This window comes from Cloeon dipterum, chromosome 3 (assembly GCF_949628265.1).
Source record: "Cloeon dipterum chromosome 3, ieCloDipt1.1, whole genome shotgun sequence".
Lineage (NCBI taxonomy): Eukaryota > Metazoa > Arthropoda > Insecta > Ephemeroptera > Baetidae > Cloeon > Cloeon dipterum.
In genome coordinates this window covers 29,568,432-29,591,655 of record NC_088788.1, presented here as the reverse complement: position 1 = coordinate 29,591,655, position 23,224 = coordinate 29,568,432, and the positions used below count along the sequence as shown (strand labels likewise).

At 40.6% G+C, this 23,224-nt stretch overlaps 1 protein-coding gene and 2 long non-coding RNA genes across 17 annotated transcripts; 2 read left to right on the top strand and 1 right to left on the bottom strand.

Annotated features, from left to right (window-relative positions):
* Positions 1-862: 862 nt before the first annotated feature.
* Positions 863-21,231, top strand: Zasp52 (Z band alternatively spliced PDZ-motif protein 52). Of its 15 annotated transcripts, none has more exons than XM_065485723.1 (19): positions 863-1,108; positions 11,385-11,536; positions 13,247-13,367; positions 13,426-13,485; positions 13,654-13,796; positions 13,924-14,027; positions 14,085-14,144; positions 14,675-14,852; positions 14,927-15,012; positions 15,146-15,248; positions 15,512-15,650; positions 15,759-15,809; positions 16,428-16,548; positions 16,752-16,805; positions 19,588-19,750; positions 19,863-20,049; positions 20,112-20,232; positions 20,292-20,407; positions 20,466-21,231. In XM_065485723.1, the coding sequence occupies exons 1-19, from the start codon at positions 878-880 to the stop codon at positions 20,541-20,543; spliced, it is 2,268 nt and encodes a 755-aa protein (XP_065341795.1). In that variant the 5' UTR covers positions 863-877; the 3' UTR covers positions 20,544-21,231. The 15 variants fall into 15 exon arrangements, with proteins under 15 accessions (XP_065341795.1, XP_065341796.1, XP_065341788.1 ...); XM_065485724.1 differs by lacking the exon at positions 19,588-19,750 and adding an exon at positions 19,265-19,421; XM_065485716.1 differs by lacking the exons at positions 16,752-16,805; positions 19,588-19,750 and adding an exon at positions 18,257-19,421 and having other exon boundaries at positions 14,693-14,852.
* LOC135940715 (uncharacterized) lies at positions 1,124-10,629 on the top strand. The gene is made up of 3 exons (XR_010574913.1): positions 1,124-6,104; positions 6,154-9,834; positions 9,890-10,629. It is a non-coding gene; the product is annotated as an uncharacterized LOC135940715 (long non-coding RNA).
* On the bottom strand, positions 10,760-12,065 carry LOC135940716 (uncharacterized). Its single transcript, XR_010574914.1, has 2 exons — positions 11,619-12,065; positions 10,760-11,565 (listed from the first exon to the last, which is right to left on the bottom strand). It is a non-coding gene; the product is annotated as an uncharacterized LOC135940716 (long non-coding RNA).
* Positions 21,232-23,224: the final 1,993 nt, after the last annotated feature.

The window sequence follows — 23,224 nt, the reverse complement described above, 5'->3', positions numbered from 1 at the left end:
TATATTTCGCCATCAAACAGTACAATAGTAGTTTGTTTTAAATTTTACAGCAATTTGATAAAAGCTTATTTGTATATCAGAAAAGCAAAATGATCTGTTGTACTATTCTATTGATGCGGATGAATGGATTTTTTAAATTTTGTTATAGACCTGCTAAAAAATGATTGAAAATTGTGTGTTTTGCTTAATTGTATTAATAATTCAAGCTCGATCGCTTATTTATTTTGTCAAATAAGTAAGAGCTCATAGACAACCGTATTACAGGGTAATTTATGATTGAATTACAGCGCAAAAGTCTTCCAGACCGAACGATAAAGACTCAATTTTTGCGGGGCTTGCCAGATAACTTAAGTGGAACATTGATCGGGCACGAAAATGATGATTTTGATTATTTAGTAAAACTTGCTGACCGAATTTTAGAACGGGATGCGAGAGAGAGACCAGCGCAAACAATACCACCCCCAATCGCCGCCGGCCAAGCAATAATATTCTGCAACCTAAAAGTTCTGAAAATTGAATTGCAGAACCTCTGAGGTGAACTTTTTTGCCTTTTTTTTAAATAATACAACAAACTAATTGGACAGATTTTGTGTAGAAAATACTTGTTGGATGGCAATTACCGACAAATTGAACGCCAACAAGCATTTATTTTCAAAGTGCCGACAAAAGTTCAGTTCAGTGAGCCTTTAATAAACTTTATATTTTATACGTTTCTAACTCTTGCCTTAAAAAAATAGCGATTATAACAAAACTATATTTTATTGCTGAGATGAAAAGTGAGTCTGAGGATGAGGGTCTGCGATTCGCCATCTGTGTCCCGACGACGCGACTAGGAGGTCGTGGCAGGCGGAGTGGCGGTCAATTCAAGAAGAAACGCATGCGCCCGGCGGATGGCGGTGCCGGTGTTGCAGCGGTGTGCGCACGGAGGCGCCGAGAGCGGTGCTCTCGCACGGACACAGTCGTCGTGCACGGCGCATTCGGCCCCACGTCCGTCGCTTCGAGGATGGCCCAGCTTATGACAGTCAAGCTCACCCGCTTTGACGGGTCACCCTGGGGGTTCCGCCTCCAGGGCGGCATCGACTTCGCCCAACCCCTTTGCATCCAAAAGGTAGGTAATCTGCTGAATTCGCCTATCAAACCCTTTTCTGTCACCAATTTTGAAGAATTTCGCCACATTTATTTCATTTTCTGCAGATTTTTTAATAGGAACTTGATCCACTCCTGAAGTGGCTTTATTTAGTGGGGACCTTCTGTTTTTTTTTTTATTTTGTTCTGGGTTTGTTTGTACTTTGTAGATAGGAATTTTTTACGATAAGAGATTTTCTTATTATAAAAGCTGTTTTTGCTATTATATCAATAACATTTTCCCTCTTGTTATTTCCGTTCGGGTTGCTTGTGTCACATTGATATTTTTATCAGAAGCTCTAACCACTCCTGCTTTCGAACCGCGTCAAATCCTACTTGCACTTATCAGACGGATGAATATGAAAGCCACAGTATTTTGATAAGCCACCGTGACATCACCTGAAACCCGCAGACCACTGAGTCAGGACATCGACATCTTTTTGATTTGGCCGAACGCACACCGCATATTGTTTTATTTTAAAATCTGCAGAGGAGAAGTAGGTGTTAGCATCAAAACTGATTGCGAGAGACTTAAAGAGTTGAGCATTCCCAAGTTCAATATGCGCGCGGTACGTGCGGATTACTGCATAATTCAACGACAACGAGCGTCGAGTGCAAATCGTTGCCTTGCTGTCACGTTCGAATGTAATTCAGTCTACTGAGAAAATGATGTTTGCATTTCTCGCTGCTGCTGCTGCTGCTGCAAACATAACAGACGGTAGATTGATTGACTGCTGATTTATTAAGAGTTCAAATGCGTAATGAGCAAAAAACTATATCACTGGTACGTCCGTCGCTCGCTTCTTGCAGCGCAACACTGCTTGAAGGGATTAACTTCCACGGACATTTTTCATTCTGCACAGCCGGCTTATCTCCTGTAATCAGATTAAAAATAGGAAGACAAAGCTATAAAACTCACTTGCCTTGATTTTTACTTATGGTGCGTACTTTCCTGATAGTGTGTCTATCTTCATGGGTGAAATTGCGAGCTGATTTTCACGAAATATTATATGATTTGTACAACTTTAAAATTGCCCAATTTTATTTATTAAGCTACAAGTTACTTTCAAATTCTTGACATATATTGCTCAGTATTATTATTCTATTTTAACGATCATTTCCCAGACCATAAAAATACAATTACCTGGAAATGAAAGACGGCATTTAAACTTATACCGTTAAATTTGTTTGCAAATATAATTTAAAACACTAAAAATGCAACTATCATGTGAACACACTTACGAAAAAAATTGAAATCTTTTATTCTGATTCATTGAAACCGAAAGTGGACCACGGTGGCTGAGGGCGGTGCGCGGTGTCTGGTCTCAATATTTTCGCCGCCAGTCGCGCTCTTGTTCAAGCGGCTCGCGTTCTATAAAAACTCTAAAATTAGAACCGCACACACTGGAGGTTATTTTTGAAAAGAGCTTTCATCTTGTACACAAAACTATCGAGTTTCTACACGCCACCTTCGCTGCTGCGCGCGAGACTACTCCTCCGTCCTTAGGCCCGCTTGAAAATCCGTCTTATTTGCATTGCTGATTACGATTTACTTTTGCATTTTTGTTTGGATGGAATTACAATTTTCGGCACTCCCTCTAAATGGCAAGCTTGTCCCTGAATAGGAATACACTACTTAATTTAACAGGTCTGAGGTCTGATCAAATGACTGAATGAGTCGCTTAATTGAGAAGGAAAACCGAGCGTATTTCATGCGTCTAGAAGAGGAATGATTTAATTTATCAACCATAGAGTGGCACTTAAACTATTTTATTCATTGGCACCGTGTACCGTTTTCAATAAAAGAGAGAAGCAGCCCTGCGAGAAGTGGCCAGAAAATAAAGAACTAAATCACTGCGAAAATTACTCAAACTGCATTGCTCGGCGGAAGCGGCTTAATTGCAGGCATTGAATGTGACAATTATTTCGAATTGCCAGCCAGTCACGACCGCCATCACTGTCCCAATCAAAATTTCTTGCTCGCAAGCTGCGCGTGTTTGACGATTTTTTCCAGATTGAAGTACGTTGTGCCTGCGTCCGGCGGCGGCGAGTCATTAAACCGACGCTCTCCTCAAAAGGACAAACAAACGCGAGAGAGGCAGCTGCCGAGTGCCACTAAAACATGAATTATTTTTCACCAACTTTTCTTGCCATTCCAGTTGCACTAAACTTGATGTATGAGCGCAATTTATGGTAAATCTGGCTGCAAGAATGCCACACTATTAAGCTCCGGACGGGTCGAGTGACAACAACTATTGTGGAAATATGCGAATCGTTCCAAGGACTTATGCATGACGGTAAAAAAATAAACACGGGGCGCTCACGTCTCTCACCACGGCCGTACGAAACGGACATTTCTTTTTAACAGACGGAAAAAAGCATGAAGTTGGCGCTCATTTGTGCAATACATGGAATGCGTGCTTTTCAAGGAAATTTCATTTCTGCGGCCAAAAGAAGTGTCTTTTCATATGCAAATCATTCGAATGGACCTTTCAAGGCGAGTTTCAGATCAAATATGCACAAGACACAGCCGGTAACATCTGTGCATTAAATGCCTAGATTTTTTACACGCACTTTTTGGCTAGATCATGTCAGTTCACATTAACACAATTTTATTCCATACTAAAGCCGAATTTAAAAACTCTCAGAAATAAATTCAAGGTAGAAAAAATTGACGGTGAGAGACGAAATGCAAATCGATAGATACAAAACTTTCTCTCTTTTTTTATCGCCGATATAAGTTTGTATAGCATTCCTTTGCACTCCGGTCATCCCCCGCTCAATCAGCGAGCAACAAACGCCTCGGAGTGCCGAAGCCCTGCTATGCGTCGGCATTACTCACACAAAAACGCACACCTGATTACGCGAACAGGGGCTTACACAGTTGTTGAGTCACTTTCCTCACTCAGCACTGCCTTTCTCATAAATCCCATTGACCACCGCATGTAGCAGAAGGAAATTCTTTCAAACGCTGCTAATCTTGCGCACGTTATGGAATTTCCTACGGTACAGAGAGGAAGGACAACCTGTTTGACCAAATTCCGTCTGTGAAAGGAGTCCCGTGTAATAAAGCGTTTTAAGATTTGAACAAGGAGCCACCCACGGAGGAGAGTCACGTGCCCCTTTGCATTTTTTTGGAAGGCTTCCTTTTGTCGTGTAAAACAGGTTGAATGACATCAATGGAGAGGAAAGGAATTGCCGAATGCTATTACACGCGCTCATCCTTTTATTGCACGCTCGCGAGGCTGGACCGCTGAAACACGATCTTATGATCATCAAATGGTAATAGAAACCAGAAACCACCATAGAAGACAGATATTATGTTGGTCTTAATAATATTTATCTTTAATGTGCCCCATTTATAAAAGCTGGCATTTCTTTTAATTAAGAGCCAGTTTCTAAATAGCACTATAATTATTAGTTAGCTTAATACTAATTGGTTATTAACACTATATATGACACATGGCTCAGAATAATTTGTTTTTATATCAAATTTATTGTCTGTATTTAAATAGCTTGAAGATAGATGATAGTTAAAAAAGAAAAAAGAGAAGTCCTTCTAATTTTGAGTTTCATCTTCCAACGAGTTGAAGGTTCTTGCTTTTAGGTCAATGCAAATTTGATGCTTTAAAAGGAAACTTCAACATTATTCAAATATATAAGTACCAATAACAAGACCAAAATTGCTTGATGTGAATAAAGCGGCATCTACTTTGCGTAGAAATTTAGCAAATTTTAATAAAAAATTGTTCTGCCGCTTTCTATTTAAATGCACGCAATCCTTTTACACAATTTCGCATAAAAATGCTAGTTTGTAATCTCCTACTTCAACCATTAAAAGCTCTTTTTTGGCTCACTTCGATTTGAATTTAAATTTCGAATAAGTGGCAGAATATACCAGATGGTAATTAGAGAAACCGGAGGTAGTTGAAGCAAATTATTTTTCCGTGCGCCGAAGCGTAAAAATTCCAAAATAAGGAAGCTGATTCGCTTAAAAATAGTAATAGCATCTCCATAAAACGTTCATAATCCTTGTTAATTGCACCGAGGAACGTATTTAAATATATTTACATTCCACTCGCATGGTCATTCGAACGGCAGAGCAGAGAAATTTTATATATATTCATCCGTGCGGATGTCGTTGGTTCGAAAATCATGTGGGACGAAGTTACATACGCTGCTGACTGCGATGGCATTCCTCGGTCGTGATTCAATAAATTTACGCACGCTTGCCATTAATTTCTTTTTTGCCCGTTCACTTTAAGTGAAAATAGTGTCGCTTTGATGTCTGGCTTTCTCAGAAATCACTTGATTATTCACTTTAACACGGCAATTAAAGCGCCTCTTGTTTATCGTTTGATTACTCACAGTAGAAACTCCCAGTCCCGTGTATACAAGTGGGTTCACATTAGCATATATAATGTCGTCTGGTGCGAACTAACGCGAGTTCTCAGGTGTGGGCTTGATTGAGCTCTGCGAAAAGGGTGCATTGGAAGGAAACAACAGTTTGAAATGTTCGATCTAACGAATTAAATAAAAAAACCAACTGATTTTTTCTGTCGTGTGGCGTGGACTGTGTTACAAACGAAGGTTATCAATCTTTTAACAATAATCTGATTTAATCGGAACGAATTGTCAGCCCTCTCTGCAATTAATTTTTCTTCCAAAATGACTTCTGATTTTTTGTTTAATAATATGACTTTAAATCCAAATTCAGTTTCAGCTCTCTTATAATTACAGCGGATTGTTTGCAGTCTCTACGGCGTTAATGCCAAAGCCAAAAGAGCGTTCCAGAAATAAGCCTGCAGCGTAATCCCACACTTGGCCGTCGTAATCTAAGCATATTTTCCCATCCTGAATTCATTCATAAGGCTGAGGAGTGAATAAACTCGTGAAAATCACGTCAAACAAATAATGGTGCAGGACCACAAACGTATTCCAAGAGGCGGTGATGCTTTGGCCCCTGGCCAGGAATGCAGGTGAAAAAAGATTTCATGAGGAATAGGTTTATGAATTTGTCGCCCCCAGCTCGTGTTGAAGGGTGCCTGCCGCCAGTAAAAATAGGCTCTCTCGAAATAAAAAACTATAAAGGTGAGGGTGAAGGTAGATTCAAGATCAAATCAAGATCTCTGAAACGGAATTTGAGGTGGTCGTGTTTGCCAATGCAGCGAGGAGCGTGAGAGAATCTGTAAAGAAACCTGATGCTGCGAAAAAATGTGATTTGAAATTGATATCATTAATACCAGATGGTTTGAAAACAATAGAATATATGAATACGAAATGATTTGCGTTTATTCATGCATTTAAATAGTTTTTATGTATTTCAACGACTTTTTTAGAATATTGATTTAAGAATATTCTTAAAATCAAAGTACCGCCCAAATGTTTGAATTATCCCACCAAATAAGGCTTTGGAAAAATATAGGAAGAAAACTCTAGCAAACAAGTTGAAAAGTGAGATATAATAGTTAATAAAGTTGTTGTGGTATCCAATGAAAAACAAACCTGTTTAAGTTAGATTTGGTTTGTTTGTTTGAGTTCTCTTTCCAAAAATTCTTAAAAGGTCATTATTGGTTATTTAAGTAAATATCTAAAAATATGTGAGATATTTTATATAAAACAGAGGAAAATATGAAATAATATATTCAATTCAGGAATTTCATCAGAAATAAATCTTGATATTTAATGTTCATTATTGAGCAGGAAGCATGCACTTAAATGGACTTTGATGTTAAACAGGACCGTGACTTTTGATGCCAACCAATTTACTGATCTTTGAGTTGTGCATCCGGCGCGTGTACCGCTCTTTTCCATCTCAGAAATCAAGAAAAAAATGCATCTGTGATAGACAGACAATTTAGAACCCATCACAATAGCTTCTCCGTTTGCTTTAACTTTAGTATCATTGCATACATCGACTATTTTACCTCAACACCAAGCGGCCTGTCAAAAATCTCAACTGATCGTTCGCAGATAAACAAGGAAAGCGCATGCCTACACACACGCAACTCAATTATGTTTTGAGTTTAAGTCATGAAGTGCAGTGAGACTTAGCTTTTGCATTTATTTACGTGTCGAGTGGTGCTTTCATAATACACCATTGTAGTTCAGGATCAAGCCTTGCCTCTCTACAACTAAGTCTCTTTTTAAATGAGCCCTTGTGAGGAGAGTTGAGAGACCTAGCTCACCAAATTGAGACGATGTTTCAAATTAGTTTCCAATTAAGGTATGACTTGAAGCTATTTGGATTGGAAACCTTCTCATCGCAATCACTGAAGAACATCAGGTTTTATTAAAAAACAATTAAAAATATTGAAGCTGTTCACATTACCTATTGTTAAATCGACATTATCAAACCGTCAGAAATTCCGAATTCCCAAATATAAAATAATTATGTAGGAGTTATTGGACACTTTATGAGCTGGTGTCCGATGTAAATGAATACACCTTAACAAATGCAAATTTTAAAGCTTGTAAAAATATGTTTTTGGGAAGCAAAATCTAAGGCAGCTCACACAATGACTCAAGTATCACTTTTGTTGTTTCGGTACAAGGTTCTCATGGGTCAGTGTCCCGCACACTTCTTTCTCTCTTTCCTTTCCATTTCTCCCGCACGCGCAAGCATAACGAAGCGTGTGTGATTGTGCATCGCGTGCTCTATGTGTGTGTACAGACAAGAATGTTAATCCTCAATTGTGTGGGCGCCTTCAATTTAATTTTACATATATTGTGTGTTTGGACAGACACTCGGCGAGCAAGCGCGCGCGCCGCGTTGAGAAAATTATGGGTTCTCGAGTTGGAATGCGCACACGAGATGAGATTTCGTTTCAGTTCACATTCACTGCATCAATGTGTGCGCGATCATAATTGAAAACTGGTTAACGACGAGTCACCAAGTGTGTCCCTTCACGTTGAATATATTTATTTTATTGGCACGCTCGTTTTTCGTCCCCGCTCGCAGACGTCGAGCAAAAAGCGACGGGCAGCTGAAATTTATTCGGAATGTTACACTTTCATAGTCGCAATTTCATGTCCGGCGCTTAATTTATGTTTCTGCAACACATACGTGAACTTTAAAAAATTGTTTGTTGCACGGAACTTACAACCGGAGCGCATTTCCAGATGCCGTTTTCACGGCAACTCGTCGTGAGTTAGACTTGCCCTTATCATAAATAAACGAATGTATTCTGGTGTACATATTTAAAAACGAAGTGGAGTGGCTTGTTTTGGAGATGTTAATATTCACTAAGTGGATTCATTCAGTGGTGGTTGATCAAAATAGCTTCATTTGATTATGTTTTCTCCGCAGTAAGCAACAGTAACAGCTAATTCACAGCATTTTAAAAATTATTAAATTCAGACAAAGATTCCTTGACCAACATTTAACTCAGGATGTGATACCGCAAAAAAAATGTGGATATTTTTTCCGCTGAGCACAAAATTCGTTTATCATTAACACTGTTTCCTTGGGAAAAATGCATTCAATTTAAATTGAAAACAAGCTTTGTAATTTCCAGCCTTCATATCTGCGTGAACGTCGAGAAAAATTAAAGTGAGGGCTGCCTACATTCAATATTTCACGGACGCTTTCAGTTTACAATGAAAGTGGTGTCAATGCTGTAATCGACATCCTGCGAAAAACGCCCTAAGCCGCAACTGGTTAACGCAAGCGACCTCAACATCCGCCACAGGAAACTTTAAGTGCGCGCTCTCAATGCGAAATGATTTTAAAATCTCAGCGAAGCAAACCATAAAGCTCGCCGTATTCGTGGACGAATGCGGGGCGCGAAAGAGATCAGGATGTGAATTTGGAGCACGTCATTTAAGTAGATGTTTAATATTCTTGAAATAGACACCACGTGGTCCGAAATACACGTTCGGTGGCGGAGGCGAGGCGAGCAACCGAAAATGCGTCAGCGGCAGAAAGCACATAGGCGGCAGCGTGCGAGATTTTTTTGCACCCTCGTAATGAATCTACTATATTTGTGGCGCACTGCACACATGTATGATGCCACGCTGAAACTCGAGATTTGTAACCACTGGCTGCCTCGCATCATGCACGCCAGCTGCCCTCCTTGCTTGAAAACAAAACAACATTAATGTTGTATTTCGAATTAAAAAATTAATATCCAAATTTTACAATAAAAATGCTAACACCAAAATGCCACTAAGTATTTTTTATATTCCGATTCCAATTAAAAAATATGGAATTCGTGTCCATTAATGCGAGTTGTTAATCTATGATTGTTTAGTATTTTGTGAGTGAAATTTTCAATAATCGTGTATGTTAGAGGATTCGTAGCAACTGGAAATCACTTAAGATGTTCAGAGTTACGTGCTCTCCATGCTGATACACAGAATTGGTGCAATTCGTCCAATAAATCTCAAATCGAAACAATTGCTGCAAGAAGTGTCGTTTACAATCTATTGTTCCTCCTGAGACAATGTTATCGCAATCAAAACCACTTTCCACGCCACAGCCTGCCCCGGCTAGATTGTAAATATTGTATCTTCGGCTCTCTTTAGGAACAATTTAATGATTCTCATAAAAGGATTTAATAGGAAAGTAAAACACACGGGCCAGGGTGCTGGCTGGCGTCTGGTACTTCGTCTTGCTCTCTCGCGAGAATTTCTATTTCGAGAGGGAGCATTTTGAGCGATGTCGACACTCGCGACTGCCGCGAGCATGACATCACTTGAGGACGAAAGGTGACGTTTTTCCTATACTCTGCATCCGTTTTTTTATGTGCAGCATTTATCATAGCGCGCAGGCAGAATGAATGGTGGCTCTTGTTGGCTCATCTCGATGCGTGCTCACTCTCTCGCGAATAAAACCGAAGCTTATCTTGGCACTTAGCACAAGAAGTTGCGTCTGACCATTGCATCGTCAGGCAGGATGTACCTACCATACGTACACACACGATGACGAGAAACTCTGCACTTTTATTTTCTTTGCTAATTGACCGAGCAGTGCGGTATTGAATAACACACAAGAACGCGCTACGTGTTTGCGTGCATCACAAGGCCATTTTCTTCTCCTCAGGCTACCGCCATTGGGTACGCAAACGTATTTCGAAACTGCAATCTGGGAAATTAAATCTTCTGATTGATATAAGAGATATTGGCATTTTTAATTGTGATAGAACTATGCATCGGATGTATGTATTTCATCTAGATAAAAGTTTTAATTTAAATATAAATTAAGCACCCCATCAAAATATTATTTTCCAAGTCAGATTTACTATTTTTGTGCATTATAATCGGATTAAAAACTTATTAATATTGGTTCTGAATCCAATTTAGTTTCAAAGTAATCTTTATTATGGTTCTGCAGGGCTATTTATATCTATTCCGATTCATTAAAGTCAAGGTGATATATTTTTCATTATTCAAAAGTTATTTATTTGGAAGCGAGTCGGTCAAACATTTTAAACTTTCACATTAATTAGCCGCTAATTTGAAATATTTTACAAATTTCACGGACCAGATTAATATTGATCGCACTTGAGTTGAAAACATTTTGGCCTTATCAGTTTTATCAGAAGGGAATATTGACTTTTAGCTGCTCCTGGAAATGAGATAATCATCGATTTAGTGGAAAAGATTGGCACGACACTCATTTTCACTCAAGGGGTGGAGTCCAACATGAACATCAGCCGAGTTGTTGCGCCAAAGCTTAATTAACCGAGAGCGTTTGCGAGAGGCGCCTTTAATTATCTTTTGAGAACATCCGCTAAGTCGGTTAATTCTCGTCGAGAAGCTTGCATAATTACCACAACTTGGCGATGCAAGCGAGTTGTTCCAAAATGTGGAAATTTTCTGGCTACACTCAACAACTGCACACGCGACGGAGAAAATATTAATAATTGTAGTTGAGCAAAGAGAGCAAATATAAAACTAAAACAAAAGTTTTGATAACAATTTTTAAGTGCACGTGGTAATAAAAAAGAACTCGTAATAATTGCTTAATAACTGTCTCCGTCACATGCATGCAAGGTCACACCCGAGTGCACAATCAAATTTCTGATACGGCAGAGTCCAGTTTATCAAAACCGACCCACATTCTTCCGCAATTTGAACTTTCGCTTTCACTTCAGTGAGTAAAATGAACAGAGGCAGAAGTGATCGCACCACGATCCTCGTAGAGTTCGAATTTCCCGTTCACGAGGAGAAAAACAACGCTTTTAAATTTTGGCAAAACGTCATAATTGGAAGGTTGAAAAAATTCATCGCTCTAAAATATTATTTAACTGTTTTAGGTCAATGGGGGCAGTCCGGCTGAGACTGCGGGTCTTCAGGCTGGAGACGCTATCGTCAAAGTGAATAACATCGACGTCTTCAACCTGCGGCACAAAGAGGCGCAAGATGTCATCGTTAAGGCCGGAAATAGCTTTGAAATCTCCATCTCGAGGTGGGTGATCGGCTTTTTTCTGCATTAAACTTGCACCAATCATATTAAAAATCGTTTCAATCATATTTTTCTTAAACTAAACCTGACTTAAATGGATTCCAAGATGAACAGGTCTTGATAATTCCCAGTCGTACCAATTAGCTAGAAAAGTACTGCTAAAATACTACCGAGCCGTTTCGTCTGCACTGTACTTAGTTAGCTCGTGGTGGTAATGAGGATGCGTGGTTGTGTCGGTTGATTCGGGGTGCGAGAAACCGTGGGTCTCACGTCTATTTGCAGAGCTTTGGCTGCGGTCCACTCATTCTGCACACGGCCCGACCAAAAGTACCGTCGACTGCCCGCGACTCGCGGGAAATCTGCTCGAAACTAATGGTCCCAAATATTAACTTGGACGCCTAGCAGCAGCACCCGCAGGCGCTAAAATTTATATCTAATCCGCCCACCGGAATCGCTAACTAATCCGATATGAGAGGCTCCCGAAATAAATCGCAGATCACATGTGAATATATGGAAAGCATCTTGCATGTTTTGGTGTGCATTATTAAAACAGCAATAGCTGAAAGTTTAAAATAACTTTGTTGCAGATATATATTATAAAATAAATATGTATGCTAAGCAGCAAAGCACTCATCATAATGGTGTCAAATATTTTTCATAATTTATATAAAATGCTTTGATAAATTAAGAGTATTAATGATATTTTGTAAGAATTTTTAGAGCAGTTGTTGGAAAACGTTTTGAAGACCACGTTTGACTTTCTGTTTTAAATATAAAAAACTTAAATATAAAAAGTAATTTCGTTGCACAATTTGGTAAAGATTGAGACATTTGGCCATCCAAAAATTGACTTACAGCCAAAAATTTAAATTGTGTCAACCGCGGGCGGCTCAAACTCGATTTCCGAATGAAATCCGCCGTCGGTTGCTCTACAGATCCCGCGCGGGCGAGTCAAACGTCGCAACATTGTGGTGGTGCAGTGAAAATAGCCACCACGTAATCGCTAGCGGGCCCGACTTGAGGGCAGAAACACATTTGCTCCTCCATTTCTTTCGGTCTCTTTTTAATGGCTCAAAACTCAAAAACCGAGTCACCCTTTCGTCTACAAGCACGGCCGGCATTCTTCAGATTCTGGTGACTTGGCCCGTTCGGTACTGGAGGTTAAAAATAAATCGAACGGCCGATCAGCGGGTGCATTTCTCGGATTGTTTGTGGGCCTCCGCCACCGCCGCTCTGATCAAATCGCTTGGCCTTTGCTCCGCTCCCTTTGTTTGTTTTCCCTCTCACCTATTTCTGTTGTACCCGGCGGAGCCCGAATGTCGGCTCCCACATCCCACCTTGCCCATACCGGCACCGAAATAACCCCATGTTTGTTTGCCGTGCAAATGGACAACTAGCAGAGAGCGCCCTCACAATTTTGCAGAATTATTCTTTGACGTCAGAGCTGCGAGATAAAAGAAAACTTTCAAAACGATAATGGCGTAAACTATTCTTCTTGATGGCTTTCGTGTCACGCCGGTTGCATACTTCAGCATAATTCAGGCGCTGTCCCTATCTCAGCAAAATGAGTAACTATTCCAGAATTAGAGTACTAGAGATATCCGCTGAACAAAACGATTGAACAATCATGTGATTTACTTTTACATATGTTTCCTATTTCTCAATAAACGAATTAACATTTATTAATATTCTAAAAATCAATTTAAATTTCAGAGGAGGCTCCACTTGGAAACCCCAAGTTGCTCCAGTGGGTGCACTCCCAAAACCTTCTGGTCAAACTCTAAACAACAATGTAGCGCCCATCACGAAAACATCCCTCGCAGTCAGCCATCCCGTAAGTTAAACAATGAAAACCAGCCGCAATGTTGCTCTAAAAATATCCCTGTCTCTAGGAGCCTGCCCCCATTGGAACTGGACACAATAACATTGCAAAGCCTTTTGGAGCTCCACAAGTAAAAAAAGAATATTTTTAGCTATGATTTTAAATTAAATCTATTATTTCAATCCAATCAAATGACCTGCATACACTTAAATTGTTAAGATTTTGCGCCTCGCAAAGCAGCATGTTGTGTAGACAGTATGTTAATAAAGCATTTAAACTAATCACGCGATTTTCAAAGGTGAACGGCAGCAACGGACAAGTGGACGCTGTCAAGTCGATCGTCAACAAGCAATATAACACACCTGTTGGTCTATACAGCGAAGAAAACATTGCTGAAACTCTTTCGGCACAAGCTGAGGTGCTGGCCAGCGGAGTCCTTGGGTAATTTATGTCGCAATTAAAAACGAAAATAGCCTTATTAAAAGTTGAACCAGATATAACTATTATTTTTATCTCGCACTACGAGTTATTGCCCGTTCCACATTTTCATTGTGTTGCACTTTTGCAGAGTCAACTTCAAAAAGAACGAACGCAAGTACGAGCCCAATAATAGCGAGGTGCTAAGGATGGTGCAGGAGGTGGACAGCGAGCCTAGAGATCCTGAGCCTGAAGGTAAATTGGCCGAATTTGAGTACAAGGAAAACCTGAGGAATATCAGGCTTGGTGCAGTTCAGTCGAACACGTTTAAGAGACTACAGGCTGCACTCGAGGATGAGTGCCAACTAAAAGGTAGGAACCATATCACTAAGAGCTTCATTATTTTCATTTTTTTTACTAAAATCATCATTCATTAAAATACTCTTTTCCAAAGAAGTGATGAAATTAGATAATTCCATTTAAATAAATACTATTATCCATACCGCAAAAGAAGGATGCTCGTAAATGAAACAACACGAGGTGAAGGTCAGAGAGTTTGTTGTATAGATGGTGCATGTTTTATAATGTGAACTATTAACATCTTTCATTTGCATGATATTTGCTCACATAAAAAAAATTAATCAGCCCCTGTTGATAGCATACATACTTCTTCAATAAAAATTTTCCTCATATTCACCAAACATACTTTTCAAAATTTTATACATTCGCATTTAGTTAATTTGTGGTAAAATTAACTCATTTTTAATGCATTATTCAAAAGGAACCTCGCTTCTAATAAAAAGCCTAGGCCGCTTAGCACTTAATTTTACTAAGAAATTATCAGTCTAATTTATTTGCAAAATCATTGCTCGTGCTCAACACAACGAAATTAATTTGATTAGGGGCTGATTTTCACGCAGATCCCGCGTTCGCTCCAAAAAGCAGTCTGCGAAAAGTGACGGCCCCAGAGACACGTCCCGCCCCCGCCCCTCAGGCCTCCAACAACACCACACCGTCGAACAATAAGACACAGCTGCCTCCCGGACAGAACATTTGCTCTGAGTGCGAGAGATTAATTGTGTAAGTGCTCTCCTGTAGTTGACCAGAGGCACTCAATTTACTGAGGAAAACACCGCGTTTATTTTCTATTTTAGAGGTGTGTTTGTCAGGATCAAGGATAGAAACCTGCACGTTGATTGTTTCAAGTGTTCCACCTGTGGAGCGTCCCTGAAGAATGTTGGTGAGTTGGCCAAAGCTTTTTCCCGCTGATTTTTGTGATTGTGGATATATTTATACTTTACACTTTTTAATTTTTTCAAGCCCAAAATATAAGGTACAATCTTTATAATTTGTATCGTTATTCATCCAAATAGGCTACTACAACATCGGAACCAAGCTGTACTGCGATGTTCACGCAAAAATGGCTGCCAGGAAAAATCCCCCTGGACCTAACTTGGAGCCTGTCACAGTTTCTCCGTAAGTAGACTTCTATTAAATTAGGCAACCGGCGTAACATAGACGTTGAGCCGGTTGAATAATAATAATAATTTATTTGTCTTTTGACATGTACATAATTTAACACAGTAAATGCACCAAACCACAAACATCCAATTGCAAATCAAACACTCAGTTACATTCATTCTTTATATTGAAAAAGTGCAATAACCACTTCAAATTGAATTCAAAATATTATTTTTTGTAAGTGCTTTGTTTTGTTTATTATAGTTTGTCTTTTTTAGGGGCCAAATTCCACCAGCCGGTAGCGTTCCCGCACACCAGGCGGCTGCCAACTTCCCACCAATGCCTCTGGCAAACGCCGCGGCGCCTCTGAATCAAGCACCACCGGCTAGCAATGTCAACGCTCCATTGCCTTTCCATGTAAGCTTGAATTACTGCACCTTATCTCATTCAAACTTCTCCAGTGCAGACATTTCATTCACGTCATACTTGAAAATTACCAATCATTGCACAAAATAATTCTTGCAGACACCACGTAAAGGTACTTCTCACGTGAACGCGCCTCGCACCTTTGTTCAGGTACAACCTGAGTACTCGAGTGGAATGAGCAAACATCTCAAACACAATTTGGGACTGCTTTGAATTATATTTATTTTCTTCTTTGCTCCTGTTCTCTCAGCTTTTTGTAATTAGGCAGCCTATTTGTCCTCTTTGGTGCAGAATCCAGAAGAGCTGAATTATTACTTACAAACAAGCTAGTTTTAATCAATTACTGTAAGATTAACGTGGCTGATACACTTAATTTATTTTTAGTTTGATGATTTAAGTTTGTATTTAGAATGTTTGTACTAGGCGCCAGAATGATCAAATTTTACCATGATGCGCTGCACTCTTCAGAAGTTTAATGCAACCTCATTAGAAATTGCATGGTTAAACGGAATTGCTTCCGTGAACAGGACTGTGTAGAACGACAAAGTATCCAAATAGATGTATTGCTATACAACTTTGTTAACTGTTAAAAATAAAAGAAACATAGAAATAAATATTACACGTAATACTCAAAAATAATACACTCCAATCACACCATTAAATCTTCCTCATAAAAACTCGTCTGCTGCATGATATTGCTTAAAAAAATAATTAGCTGCTACGGATCATTGTGCTATTTGAATTTGAACAAATACGCAATAATTTTAGGGACCGACTGCCTCTGGCCAGCAGGCCCCGCCGCCCGTCCAGCAGGCCTCAGCGCCAAAGCCCTTCTTCTCTCCTCCACCTCCAACGGTCAGCAGCGCGGCTCTGAACAAGCCAATTGGAGGTATGTTTTAAATGGCATGAAGTTTCTTTACCAAAGAAACATACACAAATGTTCCATTGACCCTTGCTCCTCCAATAACTGCACAGAATGCAACCACCGTCGAAAATATCCACACTTTTTGCATCTCGCTCCTATCGTTTTTCTTCCTCTCCATGTGCGAAACATATTCACGTATACATGTTGCACGCCATTCGTTTTCTTAGGTGGTTACCGACCTTACTCAACTTACAATCGTCCTGTACACTCCAAACCATCAGGTAACACATATGGTCATTACACTTCTTTATTTCGAGTTTCGCTTGGAATGGTGTTCCATTGTAAATTCAGGCCAATCGAGAAACGACACACTTGTCACTCACTGCACAACACTTATTAATGTGCCGTTGGTTTCGTGTAGTATTTCCTGCTGTTTTAGAAATAGGTACTAAATCTGTAATTCTCCCCCTCTGTAGGCCGCACTTTCATGTGGCCCCCCGAAAAGCCTGACGAAGAACAAGATCCTATGCTCACTGGGCCAACCGCAACCCCAGTTTACTTAGAGGCTATGAAAACCCTCTCACGACCCATTAAGAAGTCCAAAAGCCTGGCTGAAGTTACTCCAGTCGAGATTAAACCTGCTCCCAAATTTGGTCCCGTCAAAGCTCCCCAATACACAGAAGCCAAACCCGTAGTTGATCAAGGGCCGCCAGTCCATCTGCACCCCATGATCGCCCTCCCCAGAGCATGCACCCCAATGGTGTTTGCGCTTACAACCGCCCCCGACCATCCATACCAAATGGCATATCTTCCTGATCAGTTGGAACTTAACAGGAGAAAGTCTTCCGTTAAAGCTCAGCCTGCCAATCTTCCTAAATTTGGTCCCAGTTTTGATTCTCCTCCACAACCTTACGTGCATACAGAAATGCCTACGAGGCCAGTTAAGCACGTTCAGCCACCTCAGTTCAAAACGATAGTGAAATCTCTGTAAACGTGTTTTAAGATAATATGTCAAGAAATCGAATTGGCCTGAATTTAGATTTAAAAAAAATTGCACACAGTATCTGCAGAAATTTTTAAACACAAAAGACATGAACGACACAAGTAATCCATTTAATATCAATCACCACTTTTGAGAGCTGCTACTCATATCTAGTGTACCATTGCGACAGAGTGAAATTAAAAGTTGATTTGTCCTCCAGCAAATTAATTTTTCATTTCACTTGAAAAGATGCTAGATGCTTCCTGTTTTATTTCTGAACTTTCTGGTGGTCGAAACTCAATAAGTGTCCCTTTATCTTTCTTTCGTTTCAGAATACAAATCCTTTAACCTGACTCCTCGTCCGTTCTCTCTTTGCCTGGAGTAGCTCTCAAAAGTCATCACGCTTCATATTTAATAAACCGAGTTTTCTGCACGTCTGGACTATGTTTGTGAATTCATTAATATTTTAATTACTCTTCGACATAACAAAATTAACATTTTTACAGTTTTCAGGTTAGATTTTTGGATATTGATTTTTACGTAGAACTGGCTTAAGTATTTTGAAAGAAAATATACAGAAATTAATTAGAAATCAGACAATTTTTAAAAGATAGGTTTTTTAATTTTTAACAAATGTTGCCATAGAGCTTCACTAATTAAAACTTTGCTTCTCTCTTCCTCATTCCCTAACTTCACGCTGCTACTAACTTAAAAACGGCTTAATTCGCAATCCTAACTTCAAATAACAAGGCCAAAAGTTTGTGTGGCCTCCTCAAAAGCCAGAGGATTTGGATCCCATGCTCACCGGCCCAACAGCCACCCCAATCTACATCAACCCTCTTGACCCAACTCCCTTGGAGCTTTCTGGCACCTCCAAAATCGCGCCAGTTTCAGCTCCTACTACCAAGCCTGTGCTTATTGCCCCTGTAAAACCTCCCGCTTCAATCACTCCAATTCCGATTGAAAAGGGTCCTCCAGTTCACCTGGCGCCTGAATTCAATCCTAGACCAGTCTCCCCAATGGTTTTCGCCCTTACAACTGCTCCCGCTCAACCCTACAACTTGAGAGGCAGCCCAATGACCGTTCAGGGCAAGGGTGGATCCTCTGTCAAGGGTCAACCACACAACCTACCTCACTTCCAGCCCTCATTCGATGCTCAGCCTTTGCCCTTCCAGCCTCAAAATTTCCCTGCTAAGCCCATCCAACCAGTCCAAGCCCCTCAACAGAAAATTGCTGCCCCTCAGCCTATTGCACCTCCTCCTCCTCCACCTCAACCTCAGCCAGTGGTTGCTCCCCCAGCACCACAGCCTCAGCCAGTTTTCGCACCACCTCCACCTCCACCGCAGCCCATTGTTTTTTCTCCTCCTCCTCCCCCTCCTCCCCAAATCGCTGCCCCCAAGCCTCAACTACCTAATCCACCGGTTGCTGCTGTTGCTGCACCCCTGCGACCCATCTCGCCTCTGCCTCCGTTGGAGACTATTCCCGTCAAGCAAACCTTCCCTCCTCCAGCGCCAGTAAACTTTGCCCGTCCCACCTCCCCCCTGCCACCCCTAACCAATATTCCTGCCAAGCAAACCTTCCCTCCTCCAGCTCCGGTAAACTTACCCCGCCCGACCTCGCCTCTACCACCCCTGACCAGTATTCCCGCCAAGCAGACATTTCCTCCACCAGCACCTTTGCTGAACCTGAACAAAGCCCTGTCCTCCGCGGTGGCTGCTGCGGCTGCCCCACCTCCAGTATTTGAACCTGACCCATCAGGATTCGGCTCAGCACCGCCGCCTGCAAACAACAGCGGCAATGCAAAGGGTGGAAGCCTGGCAGGAACGACCGCTCCCCGTCGCGGAAGGGGTGTTCTGACTGCTCCAGTAGCTGGTGGCCGCGTCCCACTTTGCGGTCTCTGCAACGGTCAAATCAGGTCGGCGGCATGGAGAGTGTTGCATGCTTCCACCCGAAGATCCCTTTGATCATTTAATTATAAATATATAACGCATGATTGATCACGCTCTTGATGTGAAGCTAGTTCAAAGAAAGCATGGTGTTGATGTAGTAACCCAAATGTTGTTTGCATGAATGTCCGCCAGAAACCAAAGCTCCTGTGGCCAAAAATGACAAGCCCAGAGTGACGACACTAAGGAATGACATTTCTTACGCGAGAAACGTCGAACCGGCAGTGACAAAGCTGAGGGAAGACGTTTCGAACAAGGATTATCCTATTTGTATTGCGTGCGCCAAAGAAATAACAAGGTACCCATAACCACAACAAAAATCGCCTCGCATTCGCATCATTGATAGCATTCATCTAACCCATCGAACTTAAAATCTCAATAGATTAGCCCTGACTGTCAACTTTTTATAGAGGCCCATTCATCACTGCTCTGGGAAAAACTTGGTGCCCCGACCACTTCATGTGTGTGAACTCGCAGTGTCAGCGTCCACTACAAGACTGCGGCTTCGTTGAGGAGAAAGGTGACCTCTATTGCGAGTTCTGCTTTGAACAGTTCCTTGCTCCAGCTTGTGATAAGTGCCGCAAGAAGATCAAGGGGGTATATTTTTCTTCGTTTTGTCAAAGATCATACCTAATAATGGTTGTAAAATAATGTTTCAGGATTGCTTGAACGCGATTGGCAAGCATTTCCACCCCGAGTGCTTCAACTGCGCGTATTGTGGCAAACTTTTTGGAAACAGCCCATTCTTTTTGGAGGACGGTCTTCCTTACTGTGAGGGAGGTCAGTGTCAAACTTTGTTACGTGTAAAATCGCATTTTAAATATTTAAAATCGTTTCAGATTGGAATGAGCTGTTCACCACGAAATGCTTTGCCTGTGGGTTCCCAATTGAGGCTGGAGATCGCTGGGTCGAAGCCCTTAACAACAACTACCATAGCCAATGCTTCAACTGCACGGTAATGCATTATACACAGCTTTCAAATACGCCAGAATGCAACAAAGTCATTATTTCAGAGTTGCAAGAAGAACCTTGAGGGTCAAAGCTTCTTTGCTAAGCAGGGCCGTCCATTCTGCAAGGCCCACGCGCGCTGAAGCGAAACAAGCAGAGAAGGCTTTGCAATGTTATTGCAACAATCACATCGTCCATGTTTATTTTATTATAATTTTTAAATCAAGAAAAATACTGTTTACGTAGGCTTAATTGAAAGAAAAGGAACCAGTTCTGCAGACTTACCCGTTATATGAGCCTGTTGCCAAAATTCGGTGCAGGATTTGTGCAATCACGGCATGGTGCCTCTGCAGTGCTAGCCTTTTGATGGTTGTCCTTGTTATGCCTTAAAACGTGTGCTTCCTATATACAACATGATTTTTCTCTGTTTAACCGATTGCCCATGTATGCTATTATAAATAACAGTCATTTACACCGTAATAAATAATGTCGATAAAGAGGGATTCTCTGTCAGATATAAATTACGCGATCGCAATCAAACTAGATTTTTTTTAAACATTTGAAGTCGTCAGTAAACAATACATTATTAAAGAAATAGAATGTATATATTATATCGATGTTAGAAAGCGGTCTGTTACCTTAATAATGCGCACAGGATAAATCACAATGTTGCTTTCATCAAAAAATCATTATCGCCATTCGCAAAAAGCACAACTGCTTTTGGCAGATAAAAAAAGTCCTTTTTGACGAAATGGATTGTTGAAAATTTTGACATTTGAATGGAAAAATGTGCACGATTAGAACCTGAATAAAATTTCTTGCCATGAGTCATTCTGCTTTTAAATTAAGTCATCGAAAGTTTTTACATCATTTAAATATAATCGATAAAAGGTAGAAGAAATCTTGCTTTTAGCAACAGGAATGCCCTCACGAAAATAGCATCAAACTCTCCGAGACTGGGAGCGTGTGAATCAGAGAGGGAGTGAATTCCTCAAGGATCTATTTTTGGGTGGCGCCGCCCCTAAAATTGGTGTGTTTGAGATGCCAAAAATGCTGCTAAAGCAGCGCTTGAGTCACAACAAAAGAGACAGAGCTGTTGTGGAACAGCAACCCGCAACCTTTGTTGTGCAACAAGATGCAGCCTCCCAAGGTTGCATTTGAAATAGAAAGTTGCTTCTTTTTTTTTTTTTTTTTTTTTTTTTTTTTTTTTTTGCTCTTTTTATCCTTGTCCGTCCGAGGACCGGGAAGGGCGCGCACTGCACTAGCACGAATGCTGAAACCCGGGTCCCAATAACACCGCGAACGGATAACATGGGCGCACCAGGCCGCACAGGGACCCAGCCCACTGAAGGGCCACTTGCCTCTGCACCGAGGACTGCATTGAAACGCTAGACATTTGTCCCGTGAAGCCAAATCACGCATGCTGGAAAGGTGCAAACCAGCAAGTAGCGAGTCGGCGCCGGTGCGCCTCCCAGCCCGTCGAGCAATTTGAGCAATTCGAGTCACTAAACTAACCACTTTTTGCCATCTCTGACATTGGGTAGCCAGTTTTAGATCTCCGAACTGCTCAAATACCTCACATTGCTTTGACACTCCTGAGAGTGCCTTAACAATGCGGGCTGGTCTTGAGCACTTTCATATTAATTTGTTTACTACATAATGATATGAAAATATGTATGTGTCTGAGAATTTGAAGAGTGGGATTCTGGCTTTAGTAGTAGTCACATAAAATTTTTATTTTATTTTACTTCAAATTAGCAAAAATCCAGACAAAAATTAATATTGTTTTAGACAGATGAGTATTTTAGGTTATTCGTTGGTTCACTTTTACAAAGTTCTAATATGAGTTCATTGCCCGGCGTCGGTAATTAACTCTGGCTACACAAAAGAGGTCACGTGCAAAAATGTCTCGCAAGCCCGCAACCATGTTTCCTTTGTCTCCTATCTCCTTTGCATACGGCCTTTGTTCTCGACGACAGGGAAATCGATTGAACTGGGCGCAGCGCTAGATTGAACGGAAAATTAATGTGAATCGCAGATGCGCAAATTTCGGTTTAATTTAAACGTCCGCTATAAATTTCAAAAGCACTACCGGACGCAAAGTGACAATTAAAATATGGGACATGCTTCATTCGTACAATTTTTATGTTGCATGTAAAAATAATCTCTCACAAAAGAGCACACGACGTGTCACGCCATGTTTTGATTACCACACGTCCCAAAGGAATTTAGAATTTTAATTTTGTGCCAACTATCTTGGCTGGAAACCAAAATGCTTGGCCGACCAAGATCGCCGCTTCAAGTTTGACTCATCTACACTTACACCTCAAATCCATCAACCCCGAGAGAACTACTGGCAATAAAATATCATGCACGTCTTTGTCACACTATAATTTTGATCGTTTTTTTATCAATTCAGTGAGTCACTAATCTTATAATCCAAAAATAAAGTTTATTTTTGATTTGCCTCAATATTAGCAACGCTTGATTGAAACCATTCCCTTTTAATAGTCGAATACGTAAAACATTTTTGCTCCTCTTCAATACAGATTAAATACAGCAGCACACATTCTGTGATGAGGAAAAATATTTTAAGATAAATTATATGATTTACTACGATATACAAGTAACATTTTCGTATGAACCTTATAGCGACTTGCATACTTTAATAAATAAATGCATAAACCAAAATCAATGGTTCGATGATCATTATAAAATATACGTTAAATTGATGGGTGGCTCTGCGACAAACAGGCCTACCCTAATCTAAATTAATATGCTCTGGCAAAACATCCTGCTTGTCCGAAGTAAAAATAGAACTCGT

Coding starts and splice junctions, on each gene's coding strand:
- Zasp52 (XM_065485714.1), top strand. CDS start 878: ATGCGCCCGGCGGATGGCGGTGCCGGTGTTGCAGCGGTGTGCGCACGG. Junction 20,233..20,291: donor TCTTCCTTACTGTGAGGGAG/GTCAGTGTCAAA, acceptor AAATCGTTTCAG/ATTGGAATGAGCTGTTCACC. Junction 20,408..20,465: donor GCCAATGCTTCAACTGCACG/GTAATGCATTAT, acceptor TCATTATTTCAG/AGTTGCAAGAAGAACCTTGA.